General features: G+C 39.7%; 1 protein-coding gene across 1 annotated transcript in view; it reads right to left on the bottom strand.

Moving 5' to 3' along the window:
* Nucleotides 1-311: 311 nt before the first annotated feature.
* lrrk2 (leucine-rich repeat kinase 2) overlaps nt 312-13,786 on the bottom strand; it is a 44,848-nt gene continuing 31,373 nt past the window's right edge. The window contains 22 exon segments of the mRNA XM_051951440.1: nt 312-1,038; nt 2,906-3,038; nt 3,147-3,215; nt 4,402-4,610; nt 5,640-5,737; nt 5,739-5,787; nt 6,064-6,098; nt 6,100-6,114; nt 6,116-6,235; nt 6,238-6,258; nt 6,417-6,492; nt 6,880-7,074; nt 8,204-8,325; nt 8,328-8,450; nt 8,728-8,754; nt 8,756-8,871; nt 9,328-9,498; nt 9,687-9,847; nt 12,584-12,774; nt 12,988-13,100; nt 13,240-13,389; nt 13,591-13,779. Of these exon segments, the coding sequence (XP_051807400.1) occupies nt 2,914-3,038; nt 3,147-3,215; nt 4,402-4,610; nt 5,640-5,737; nt 5,739-5,787; nt 6,064-6,098; nt 6,100-6,114; nt 6,116-6,235; nt 6,238-6,258; nt 6,417-6,492; nt 6,880-7,074; nt 8,204-8,325; nt 8,328-8,450; nt 8,728-8,754; nt 8,756-8,871; nt 9,328-9,498; nt 9,687-9,847; nt 12,584-12,774; nt 12,988-13,100; nt 13,240-13,389; nt 13,591-13,779 (2,375 nt within the window). The 3' untranslated portion in view covers nt 312-1,038; nt 2,906-2,913.

The raw sequence follows: 13,786 nt of genomic DNA, 5'->3' as shown, positions 1-13,786 counted from the left end.
ACAGAGTGATGGTTGCTGGAAATGTTCCTCTGTACCCCTATGGAGATATTCCATTAAAAATCAGCTGTTTCCAGCTAGAACAGTCATTTACCACATTAACAATGTCTAGAGTGGATTTCTGTTTAACGTAATGTTATGTTCATTGAAAAAAATGCTTTTCTTTCAAAAATAAGGACATTTCTAAGTGAGCCCAAACTTCTGAACGGTAGTGTACTGTATATGTAAAACTTAATGTAAATGCCAGAATAACAAACACAATATTCAACTGTAAATGCACAATAAAATTTAAAAAATGCACCATGGAAAACAACTGTAAACCAAATCACTTAAAATTTACTTGCTTTTTCTTATAAAAAATACACTTCTTCCACCCTGTTGCATCTTGTGAAAAATGCACAACATAAACAGAGAGCCATCACCGTACATAAAGCACTATTTACTGACTTGTTTGTGTGACACCATCACACACAGTGGCTTCAAGCAACATGACATAAAAAAGTGTGTACAAAGCAGGCAGCACTAAACAAGTCCCCTGTTCTGTTGGCTGATGTGTAGTGACTGAGCTCACTGGTAAACACACACACACACATGAACATCAACATTAAAATAAATAAATGTACACTTTTAGAGGCTTTTTTTCCTTTGGCTTTCTTCCTAGTTGCTGTTTTTTCCCCCATCTTATTACAGGTAAACAAAACCTGCAATCATCAGGAGCAGGAGGTCTTTTGAACATCTGCACTGCTCTCAGCGCGGATAAATGGACAAATGAAACCATCTGTGTCCCTTTAGAAAAATGTCTCTTCAAAGATGTCTGGGAAAATATGGGGTACTCGAAGTGTGCGTCATCAAAACAAGAAAATGATCTTGAATCTGATTCTTTTGATTGATCACTGCAATGTGCTCTCCTCATTAGTAATTTGTCTTCAGGGCAGTGTAGTGAGTGTATGGCTGTCAGAAACGGAGGTAAAACGTCTCCCTTCAGTGTGTACTGTCGACACATTGATGCACTGGAGAGGTAATCCCTTTTCGACAAATGTTCTGTAAAAATAAAACAAAAATCAAAATGATCAAAAAATTATAGGATGATAACAAGATAAGATTACACTACATTATGACTTCAGTAAAAACAGATAGCAGCACTGAACTGAGTGCACTTTCTTAGGAAATTGCAGTGTTTTTGCTGGCCGCTGCATTGTCTGAGCAGCTGCCACAGCTGTGAATGAAAGACAAGCAGAAGGCGGCATGAGAGAACTGAACACGTAAAAACGAGATGAAGAATAAAAGTGAAATGACAGTTTAGATGGAACAAAGTCTCCAGAGAACAGTTATGTCCCTTGGTGTGTATTAGCTGAAATATATATTTATATATATGTAATATATGTATGCAAACACTGACACAAACTGCAGAAACACCGAAGTGGGCTGGAGGGCTTGAAGGGTTTTTCAGCTAAAGTCAGTGTATGTGGCTGCAGCATAAAACATGATAAAAGATGGAATCCACCCCTAAAACATGGAAAACTACCAATTGTATTGCTTTAATTACTACTGCAGTTGCTTTTCCTACTACTACTATTCCTACTTCTGCAGCTGTTTCTACTACTACTACTACTTCTGCAGCTGCTTTTATTACTATTACTACTACTATTTTTTCTGCAGCTCCTTCTATTACTACTGCATCTGATGCTACTACTCCTACTACTTTTTACTACTACTATCACTATTATTTCTGCAACTGCTTCTACTACTACTTCTGCAGTTGTTTCTATTACTACTACTACTACTTTTGCTTTCACTACTACTGCTGTTGCTTCTCCTATTAGTACTATTTCTGCAGCTGCTTCTGCTATTCTTACTACTGCAGCTGTTTCTACTACTACTAGTACTGATGGTCAATGATCAACAACTAATAAACAAATGCTGCATTTCTGACAATGCCATATGGGGGAATGAACAGCCTTGGCAGAGTATTGCGCTCTTTTCTTGTGTTGGCTTTTTGATAAGTTTCTCATACATTTGACAAATAAAATTTGGCAAAGAAAATTAAGTGGAAAAAGAAAAATGAAATAGGAAAATAAAACATACCCTGAATAGAAAATAAATTAGTAAGAGAGAAGCCTCCAACGCTGCTTTTAGAGAACAAAGTATCAGAACAGATAACAAACTGGGTCGCTTAGGAACAGAGAGGAATGAATGTTATCTTATTGCTTTACTTAAAATCGAAATGGTGAAACATATTCCATCCAGGATTGTTTTCAGCACTTGCCTGGTTTAAGTCAAGTCATTTTTAACATTTCTCCATTACAAGCAGGAATCTGTGTCTTTGCTAAGTAATAGTGCTGCTACTCTGCTCCAGAACATCAGATCTGTGTGGGTGTCTGTGCAGATACTCAGTCATCAAGGTCGTGGTATAACTAAGTGCTAAAACTGAGGCAACCGGACTCATGACAGCAACTTAAGAAGTTTGGTCGCCTTTGTTTTAGCGCTTCATATACGTGCGTTGGGTGTGATCGGACCAGGTTTGATCGACATCGTCCAAACAACCTACCATCTGCCATCACATCTGGATTCACATTAATATATCACTAAGTCCTGATTTGTGCGCACGACTTGTGAAGCATTTCCAGTAGAACTTTTGCTGACTTTGAACAGCTGAGCAGAGCACAGAAAAAAAGAGCGCCACAAATTCCCCCATCAGTCTATAGAAATCTTAAGTTGACAAAAAGGAATTAAAGGTTGTCATTACATAAAATAAGATTAAAAAAAATAAAATGCAGCACAGCACTGCTACTTTTAAAATCAGGGTTATATGCAGTTTTACTAAATTAAAAAAAAAAAGAAGGCAAATGACTAACAGATATCAACTGAATAGCAGGTTGTGAGGAAAATAAGACAAACTTATCCAAACCTGAGGGCTCAGTCGTGATGGAGCTGCTCTCTCATTTTGGCTGCGATCTGCTCTCTCTTCTCGCAGTGCTTTGTCAGGTCTTTGACCTCCATCGGCAGCATGCTGTTCCACACCATCAGCACAGACTCCTCATCTGAGAGCCGAGACAAACACACACTTTGGACTAATGCAGAGCGAGTCACACACAGCAAGACAACTGTTTTCACAGAGTGTGGGACAGACAACGAACTGTCAGACTCACCACGTTGATTCTTGTCTTGTGGGAGTCTTCGTCCCAAAACCAGCACCACATTCTTCCAGTTTAGTGTTTCTGTGAAGGAAATAAAGATGTATAATGTGTTTATTGAGTTGGTGGAGAAAAGCCAGTAAAGATTCAGCATTATAGCACAAACTGATATGAAAAGGAGAGCAAACTGTGAGCAGCATGCTGGGTCATTTCGGCACACAAACGCCCCGAGAAACCATGAATCCAAAACAAAAGAAATACCCAGCTGTTTAAAAAGATTTTCTTTGCTTATCTTTATTTTCTTTACTTTTTTTTTTCAGTTCTCACACACACTATGTGTTTGCACTGTTGCAAACTCTAAGCTCCAATACATCCCTAAATAACCTTAAAAAAAAACCCACAAGATGCAGCGAGGAATGTTTTGTATTTCAGATTCTAAAGGCAAAAAGCTGTTGAATGATAAGTTAACCTTCAATCTGCAGTACAAAATTCAAACACAATGACTGAGAGCAAGCAGGAAATGCCATTTTTAATACGTTTAGAGTTTTAAGAGACACTCGAGCTGCTTGATGTGATTATCTCCATCCAACGTTAACCCTGGGAATCCCAAAAGCCTCCAGCACATTTAAAAGGCATGTTTCTATGAAATAAATTACAAAATTTACAACATTTGTCAGAGCAAGAAACTCTAAAAACAGAAAGAATCGACAGATTTTCAGTTTTCTGATGCTGTGAGTGTATCACGTGTTTGTGCAAAATTAAGTTTAAAACTGTGGTTTTTCATCAAAGTCACTTTATGTGTATCTCTTAAAATATGGCGTGTAAAACTGAGAGGAAATAAAGCATGGCTCATAAAAATGGTCCACAGAGGACCAAGTTGTTGGAAGATAAACTGAGCACGGCCCTCTCTGGAGCCGGTGTTTGGTTTGCCCCCTTCAAGGCCGCTGTATGAAGATGGCAGCATGACATGGCAGATTCCATGGAAGATGACCCGTTCTCTATGTAGATGTCAAAGGGCTTATTCTAAGGTAACAAAAACATTAACATTCTTATTTTTGGATCATTACATGCTAATGAAAAAAATAGATTCCCTGAGTCCTACTATAGGCAAATGTACGCAGCATGTCTTTCCAAATCCCAATGAGATAACTCAGTATTTAGGTATGTCTGGATTGTAACAATCACTGTAAGAATACATCCACAAACACCACAATAAACAGTATTATGATGGCACAGAACAAATGAGCCTAAACAGAAGCTGACGACCTACGTATGAGTGTAGAGGCGATGCAGCGGATGGAATCACATTGAGGCCCTGTGATCAGCAGCGTCTGGTGTTTGGACAGTTCCAGCAGCAGTAGGTGGCCCCCTCTAGTGCCAATCCACAGAGTTGCAGCGCTCTGCACCAGCAGGGCCTTTACTGTGGCCCAGGAGGGTGATGCCACTGTGGGAAGCTCCGCTTTGTGGCCATGCCTGCCTCTGGAACCAGACTCATGTCTGCAGGAAGAAGAGCCGTTAGCATACAGCTGCTGCTGTCATGTAAAGAAGGATTTTCAAAATCTGAAAGACTGTCAGACCGTGATTGTGTCCGATTTTGTGCAGATTGTTCATTAACCCTTAGATGCATAAGTGAGTCAAAAATGACCTGGTGAGGTCGTTTTCTTGCACTACGTCTGAGATGAAAACTTTTTATCATTTTATATTTCAGCTATTCCTCAAAAAACGTGTTTTGCTTTTTATTACTGATAATATCATACAAGAGGTGATGCAGTGCACAAACTTGGAGGGACGGAGAGCAGCAACAGCTGGAGGAAAAGAGTGGAAAAATGTCAACAGAATGGATGTTGACATTCTTCTGTTGCTGTTCTGTGTGCTATTCTTTTTTTTCATTTAACAAAATGTTCAAACTCTGTTATTAAGTGAAAAACAAACGGATTTCAAACATGAAATCATTCCTGTATGGACAAAAACACAATACAAACAATAATACTAAATTATTATTATTCCCAACCAAAATAACAAAAATGGCATAAAAACACATTGATTCTTATACGGGTCTTTTTTGACCCACTTATGGAAGAGTGTAGGGTCCAATCACTCGTGCATCTACGGGTTCATGTACTTGTGTGCCATTTCACAACCATATAATAGTGTGAAAGTGCGGGATGTGCTAAATTATCTCTAACGGTTTATTTTCTGCACATCGTGATCTCTTTCATTCAGAATGCTTATTTCTAACCAGTGTTTGTATCTAATATAAATAGTCTGCATGCAGTGTGAATTCCAGTAGGACGAGGTGCCTTACACCCCCTGTCAAAAGTTTTGAGACACTTTCTCATTCAAATAAATTAGAACCCGCCTCAAAACTTTTGACAGGGGGTGTATGTCTGTGTACAATGATTCCATATTCTGATTCTAAAGAGTCACACATCTAAATGCAGTTGTATTTAGCGGAAGGTGACTATCAGTGCACATTTCTCCACGTCTTACTGTGCGTCATGTGTGTACCTAATAATGTGAGCACAGTCGATGCAGTCCACCATCCTGTCACTCCTCTTGTCCCAAACCTCAACGGTGGTTGTCCCAGCTTTGCCCAGGTATACATTATTTATCCACAACCATACGAGACACACACGCCTCGCTGCTCAATAATCCGCTGCTGCCTGGAAGAAAAATACACACACAGTTTTGCTGTTATACATCCGGTAGTTGTGAAACTGCCAGGTTTAGTTTCCACCGTGCAAACTACACTTAGAGCGTTGAATGTAAAAGTATACAGCAGTTTATTTAGAAAACACATTTCATAAATTACTACTGGTGGATTACAGAATCGTCATTTTTCAGCTCCTTCGACCGTAAACCTTTTTTGAAACTCATTAAAGTAAATTTTAAAGTAGCAACCTTGTCTTACACAGACATGACACAGACTCACTGGAAGGTGAGGCTTGGTCTTGTGTCGATGGACTTTGCAGACATCATAGTCGGGCGGTGAAGGAGAGGATCTTCAGTCCCACAGCCGGCCCACCAGACCTGCTGTCCGGCGAATACACCGACTGGCCCAAACACATGACGGGAGTGTTGACGTTGCCCCACAGTGAGAGTTTTAAACTGGCTGGCCATTCTCCTGCTGAAAAGAGGAGACGAGAGGGAAATAAAGTTACAACTGCTGCTGTGTTACATGTAAAGAATTAGGGTGCAATATGAGATATCAGCAACTACACAAAACTGAAATCATTCTTTACGAACAAAGACGGCAGTTCCTATGTTTATTATTTTAACATTTACCCTTAAGAACAGAGTCCTCGTTAAACCACTGAGAATTCCATCTGCTGTTCCGACCAGCAAATAATTCTTTCTCTGGCTGGAAAAGGCCAAACACGTGAGTAAAATTAGCCTCTTGTACATGTGCACACTACAAATAAACTTTAGAAAAAAATGCACATATTGAATAATCACACACCAACACAAAAAGTCAAATTTTAAACCGATTTTCTACATGTCTGTTAACCCTAAGACATTAAATCATCCTTTCTTCACTAAACTGCCCTACCTAAGATAACTAAACTGACATTGCCAAATTGCAATGTTACGCATTATTATAGAGGTATAGTAGACCCATTTGTATAGCATTAGCATTCACTTAGAGGTCTGCTAAACTTCTCTTCACACCTTTCAACACAAACATTTCAGATCAAGTAACACCAGGATGGACTGCAAGAGTTTCCAGTGTGCTTTTCCACACGCTTACGTTCCACGAGGGTGCACGTGGAAGTACAGTGAGGTGACAGCGTCAGTGACACTCTGCAGGTGGTGCCAAGTCGTGGTGCCCCAGTGCTCATGACCACTAATGAGCCAGGACTGAGTGCCTGCTACCAGCCAATCACAGGGATCGTTTGGGATTTGGACAGACACGAGGCACAGGACGGGGCTGGTGTCCACCTTCCTGTTTGAAAGACAAGAGTCGATCTGTAAACATGAGCTTTGAAGTTGACATAATAATGTTCAAACACCTGGATGCTATTGGTGGTATTTGGTTTTGTGCTCTGTTGGTAAAAAGCAAAATAAATTTTCCATCATTTCTGTTGCAGGTATTTGTCCACAAACAGCATTACTGCATTATCAGTTCACATTAGTGATAGTTCCTGGAGTCAAATAATCATCAATGAATGTAGAAAACCAACAGTAAACCTCATGCTTATTCAGTCTTTTGTACATATATGTGTGTATTTAATCAAAGTAGGTTTTGGGTTAGAGACTAACCTGAGACTAAGTAATGTAGCCAACATTAATATCACACAGAGCCATGTAAAATTGCATATCTTTGTTCATCCACCAACTTGCAACAGAAAACAAAATAATGAGAATTGAGTCAATGAGCAGCAGTTAAGAGGCCATAAAATTGATATTTACAGATTTATAAATACATGTTTTGGAGTCTACTAGAATTTGTTTGGGGTTCAATGTTCAAAATCACATCATTTTTGTCATACTCTATATTTATTTCTGCAGCTACTCTTCTCAGCCTCTGTCTGAAAGCCTCTGTTTTATCTCGCGTCTCTTTAAGGCTCCCTGTGCTGACAAGCCCGGTCTGCTCTGTTGGTCAGCTAGTCCGATAAAAGCATGGCAACATTGGTTACCTACGATATCCTCAGGTCCATAAAGCAGCATAAGCAGCGAGACATAGCCCTAGCAGAAAAAGTTGTAGTGAAAAAAAATAATAGAGAACTGTTAGGCAACTGCTCATTCTTTGTTTGAGGGCCAAACTACCTGCTAGCCAGGCATGATGCAAATTTGTTACATGGGGATGTAGATAAGTAACACAATAAAAGCCTGGACTTCAAACAACGTTTCAGACAGATAAGTAGTAGTGTTTGTAGACTTGGGGCTTTGTAAAGTTAACAGACCTGTTTAAAAATGAAGCTATAACACACTAAAAGAAAGAGAAAAACCCAAAATGCATAATGTGGGCTCTTTAAAAAAAAAAGTCACTCAAAAGCAAATTTAGGCATTTTTTCCCTATTCCACTTGTCACTGAACATAAAGTCAAACAATATGTGAACTCAAGAAGATACCTAGTTCCTTTGTTGTAACAGTCTGTAGTACCTGTGTAGTGACTGTGGTTAGTGTCCAGGTCCACTGCTGTGATGGAGCCCAGCTTCTTGGTGCTGCTGCCACCACCGAGCCAGGCCGTAATGGCTGGGAGGAGGAGCCATCACTGGTGCCAGAGCTCAGTGTGAAGCATTCACCATTGAACACCGAGGGACCACAAAGCTTCCTCATTAGACACAGCATTTCACCTGAATTCAGCCTGTCAAACACCTGCAAGCATAGCAAGGACACAAAAAGAATCAAACTAGTTCCTAAGTGTGTGCTACTTGGGCTGCCTTGCTCCTACATGCTCTCTTTAATGCCATTGTGTGTTTTCCTGCAGTGCTGTCTGTTAGATTATGTTCGGGTGTTTGCAGCCACTGGAGGGCGCTCCACTCAAGCTTGTTTTTGCACTAAGCTGCCCTTTTTTGAACCTCTTCACCTCTTTTAGGAAAAAAATAATCCCCAACACCATCTACACACAGCTCCACAGTCTTCAGGTTCTAACCTGAGCAGAAGTGGGTCGATCCTGTGGAACTTTGCCTCAGACAGTCCTTCATCAGCGCCTGAAAGCCGGGCCAAGGGTGAGCAACCGTAGTGTTTCGACTGGATCTATACAAAGGGCAAAGGACAGGACAGGAAATGACTATGACTACACACATGAAAGAAAGCAAAATAAAAGATGCAATCAAGACATTTTTCTTGGATAATAGTGGAAAATGTTAATACATCTTGACAATGCAAATAAGCCTGTGGTGTTGAAAAGCATCATATCAATATGGATTTTTATTTTTAATAATTTGCCTTCTAATAATGCCTATCGACTTAGGGCACCACATTTAAGAATAGTTCAATACAGCATTCAGTTACCAACTAATATATGAACAATTAGTTTGGTGAAAAGTGTTGAGATTGATCTCATGATGTCTTTCAAAAGAATCACGTCCCATAAAAACATTATGAGCAGCAGCACATAGCATTTAAAGTGGCTCAGACATCACTGACTGGCAACAACAAATTGAATAAAATGTACAAAAGAGTAGATTCCAGATAATAGATTTTCTTACAGCCACTGTCAATACTGGCAGGTGAATGCTTGAATGATTACCTGGCAGTTTTCCCTGCACTGCGATTTCATCAAACTCACTGGGGAACTTCATGCCATCAGAAATACGCTCACCACAGGTCAGCAGGTCGTAGAGCAGCAGGCCGAATGAGAACACATCAGCCTGCTGGTTATAGATCACATTACCTCGGGCAACCTCTGGTGCTCGGAAACCTGCGTTCAGACATTCAGAAATGAATTTAGAACAGTGCTAGACTAAAAAACTTTGACCGCACTTTTACCAATATATCAAAAAACATCTGACTGAACCATGTGGTTTGTAGTAATATCAAAGTTGTATCTTTAATGGCTGTAATATAACAATAACTTTAACAATACTTAAGGTTTGAGGAGTGTCTAACCTGGTGTGCCCTCTGAGCTCCTCACTCCCATGCTGCAGCAGTACTGAGCGATGCCATAATCTGTGATTTTGGCGATGGTCTCGGAGTCAGTCTTCAGGTTGAACAGGAGGACGTTGTGGGGCTTCAGATCCCGATAGATGATCATGGCTGAGTGCAGGTATCTGTACGCACAGGTTAAAGATCCACGGTTTGGTTATTTTGTTCAAAGTTCCAAATTTTTTTACACCAATTTGTTAGTAACTGTAACTTGAACAGAAAACCATTGAATTCCACACATTGTCCATTGTGTGTAACATGTTTTAGTCCTCAGAAGTTCATTGGGCAAACTTGATAGAGACCTTAATTTGTATTTGTTTAGGGAGCTGCTTCTGGTATAACGGGTGATTTTTTTTTCCCCCAGCTGAAAACATACAGCTGCTACATAAGGTGCAATTTGCATGGCGCAACTTGTCTGCATGGATTTCTACCTGAGGACAGAATCATTGTGTCAATAAAGTGAGTTTAAGTAAAGGACGGCGTGCATAATTTCTTGGTTTTGATTCTACAAACATTCACTAAAATCTATAGCCTAGCCGTGCTAGACCCATGCTCTGAAGACGCAAGGGTCTAGGCACACTCGACAGGGAGGGAGGCGGGCTTAAAGGTTGTCTATCAAATCATTCTGCAGCAATTGGGTAGGTATACAACCAATCAACGCAACGAATAGGCTCCTAGAGCGCCGGAAATCAGAGGATGCGGGAGTTCGGTGAAGCCTTATTTATACAGTCAATGGGTGAAGCTCAAGTATATTACAGACATGTGTGGGGAATATTCATTTTACATATCTATTAAACTATCATGTTTTTATTGCTTTCTGCTTATTACTTATAATCATTTTAATTACTCTTTTGCTTATCAATTACAGTCATCATTTTATTACTTTTTTACTTATCACTTATAGTCATCATTTTAATTACTTTTTACTTATTGCTTATGATCATCATTTTATCACTTTTACTTACAATCATCATATTAATTACTTTTGCTTATTACTCATGATCATCATGTTATTACTTTTATTCATTACTTACAATCATCATTTAATTACTCTTTTACTTATTACTTATATTCATTATTAACCTTCGTTTGATCATATTATGTGTTAATCATATATTAATGTGCTTGCAACTTGTATTAACCCTATAATCAAATGTAATAAAGTGCTTATGAATGCATGTTTGAGTTCTTGCTCATAACCTGGAAAAGTGTTGATCTAAGCAGGTTGTGCAGGTTTCAACATCTAACTTAAAGGAAAGTGTGTTTAAGGTAAATGCTTGATGCTCCACTTGACTAAAAGGCTTGTGGTTAAAACTGACCTTTCAAGAGCTGAGGGGAAAACTCTCCCCATCGCTTCAAACTGAAAAACTGAAATAAGAATAGCATCTAGGATGGCAGTTTAGCGAGGACAGGTGACAGTTTTAAAATAAAAGTAAAGAACATCCGTTAAAACTATGCAATACCTGGAAGAAAGAGGGGGGTCTGTGGTTACAGAGATGTGCAACTTGTCACGTACTCACAGAGGACAGAGACAGGGCAAAAGGTTCAAACAACAGCTAGATGTTTAAACAAGAATAAAAGTTAAAGTATTAAACCATAAAACAATATTGGGGAATTAAGATTAAAATATAATGTTCATAAGAAAATACTTAAAAGAAAATGTAATCAACAATGTCTTAAATTAACAGTAAATTGGGGACAGGCATAGAAATCTTATATTAACCTATGAGGATCCTAGATTAAAATAGGGATAAAATCAGATTAATCTGCCTTATACAAATCATTAAATTATTGATATTGTTGTACTATTATTAAATATAAATTTAATAAGCTGGATTAATAAAACTCAAAGCTCAGCATAAATTGAGCAAGAAACTCAGACCTGTTGTCTGCAGAGAGCTGAGTTGTAGTCTGTGCAAAGCTCACAGGAAGTCACACCTCAGGCAGGCACATACACACACATGCAAAGTACTCTCAATACAGGGTGAAGACGGCTGTGGTTGGACGAAGACTGAAGACATCCGGCAGTGTGAACCAATCAGAAGACAACACTTTCTTAGTTAAAAACTCATGTAATAGTTTAGAATTCGCTCTTTGTTGTGAACAGCTGCATGCAGAGGAATATTGTCTTAGTTTAAGTCAGATCTGATGTCAGCTAGATCAACAGAGAGTCTGCATGCATGCATTTCTGTACTATCCAATGCGTTTTTACTAAATATTCTTAAATGAATATTTTGACTCTGGGTCATCCTTGTCTCCGAGGGTTTTTTCCCTCATTAACAGTACCAAAGAATCCGCTCTGACACATGTTAACAGAAAGATTATTCAGAATCGGTGCTAATGGAGCTCAACGACTGTTGTCGTTTTTGCTGTCGACCCTGGCAGAGAATTAAATTCGTTGCCGTGGGTTGTCTAGTGCGGCTAGGCTAGTTGTTTCCGGTTTTTTCTGTCAGAATCGTCGCGCCTCTGTCGTCACTTAGTTACGCCCGCCTTCTGACTCTACACTTCATGGTGATTCGTCCGGCCAGTTTTAGGAGAATCCAACCTCGAGCCTTATGGAGGGTAACTAGACCCACCCTGGCAGAGAATTAAATTTGTTGCAGTGGGTTGTCTAGCGTGGCTAGGCTATAAAATCTATGCAAGACCTTTATTGCAGTTAATATCCCAATCCCCATCCAAGTTTTAGTTAATTAGTGATTGCTGAAAAAGATTTTCCTTTACAACAAATACAGTATCATATTATATGAAATGACGAGCTCTGCACTGGGCCTCCAAAATTGATAGTGTATTATAATTACAACTTCTTCTCTCACACTTTCTAAAACGTTAAAACTGGACAGCATGTACTGTATCATTTCTACCTGAGTCCATCTGCCACCTGCAAGGCGATCCTCTGCTGGAGCTTTTGGTTGAGGCTGCCATTCTCATGTTGAAAAAGGGCATCTAGAGAGCCTCGGAGAGCCAGCTCCATCACCAGGACCTGAGGAGTTGAGCCTGCTGCCAGCAAGCCCACCAGGCTGGGGTGACGGAGACGGCCCAACACCGCCAATTCCTGAAATACATCCCGCCACACAATTACAGGCAGTGACAGCACAGTTCAGACCTGAAAAGGCAGGTTACTAATTGAATTTCTGCAATATCCGTGTAACTGTTGAGATCTTTAAAGGTGAGCTGTGAGGAGAATAAAGGCTGGCTAAGACACAGCGATAGAAGGAAAAACTGTATTGGAGACGAGGTAATTTTGTGACCAGAGTCTTGGTGGTACCTGTCTGAGGAGTCTGTAGACATAAAGCTCTGATGCATGCTTGTTGAAAATCTTTACGGCTACTTCTTCATTTTTATAGACACCTCGATAAACAGTTCCAAAGCCGCCATCCCCTGTAAAAGAAAATATATATGCATTTCAGTCATCATTATTAAAGGCTTATGAATAAAACTGAACTGAAACAGACAGTAATCAGGGGAGATGCTTGTTTTATTAACTGATGCGTATTTCTTTCAAAAAAAAAAAAAGTACCAAGTCGGTTTTCTGTAGAAAGCTCTACATTCAGCTCTTCACCGTCCAGTATTGTTCCAGCAGGCTGGTCACTTAATACCAAGTCAGGGGCAACCTGAGAGATGGGAAGTGTGCAGCACGGATCCTCTGGACTCACCAGCAAAAAAATCTAGAATTGATAACATAATCACGTATCGGATAGAATTAAGATGGCTGGAACCATATATGTGTAATAAATACAGTAAGGGAATCTAAACCCTTTTAGAAACCCAACTCAGTGTGTTTTATAGCTAATATTCATAGTTTGAACAAAGGTTCTCATGTAGAAAAGACAGGTGCTGATCTTTAATTGTAATTTACAGTATGTACCATTTTCAAAATACGTGAAGAGGTTTTCCAGCAGGATCTTGTTCCACTCTTGTCCGTCCTCAAAGCTGTACAGAGCCCACCTCTTTATCAGAGGTTCTCCGTTGCCGTGCATGTCAGTGTTGAGCAGGCCAGGAAACCACTCCTCCAGCAGGGAGTCGATGTGATCCACCAGCTGACCCAGTAACACCCGGCCTGGGAG

This window comes from Acanthochromis polyacanthus, chromosome 8 (genome assembly GCF_021347895.1).
Source record: "Acanthochromis polyacanthus isolate Apoly-LR-REF ecotype Palm Island chromosome 8, KAUST_Apoly_ChrSc, whole genome shotgun sequence".
NCBI classification, from domain to species: Eukaryota; Metazoa; Chordata; class Actinopteri; family Pomacentridae; genus Acanthochromis; species Acanthochromis polyacanthus.
Note: the sequence above shows the minus strand (reverse complement) of the source record. Positions and strands in the feature narration are given on the sequence as shown.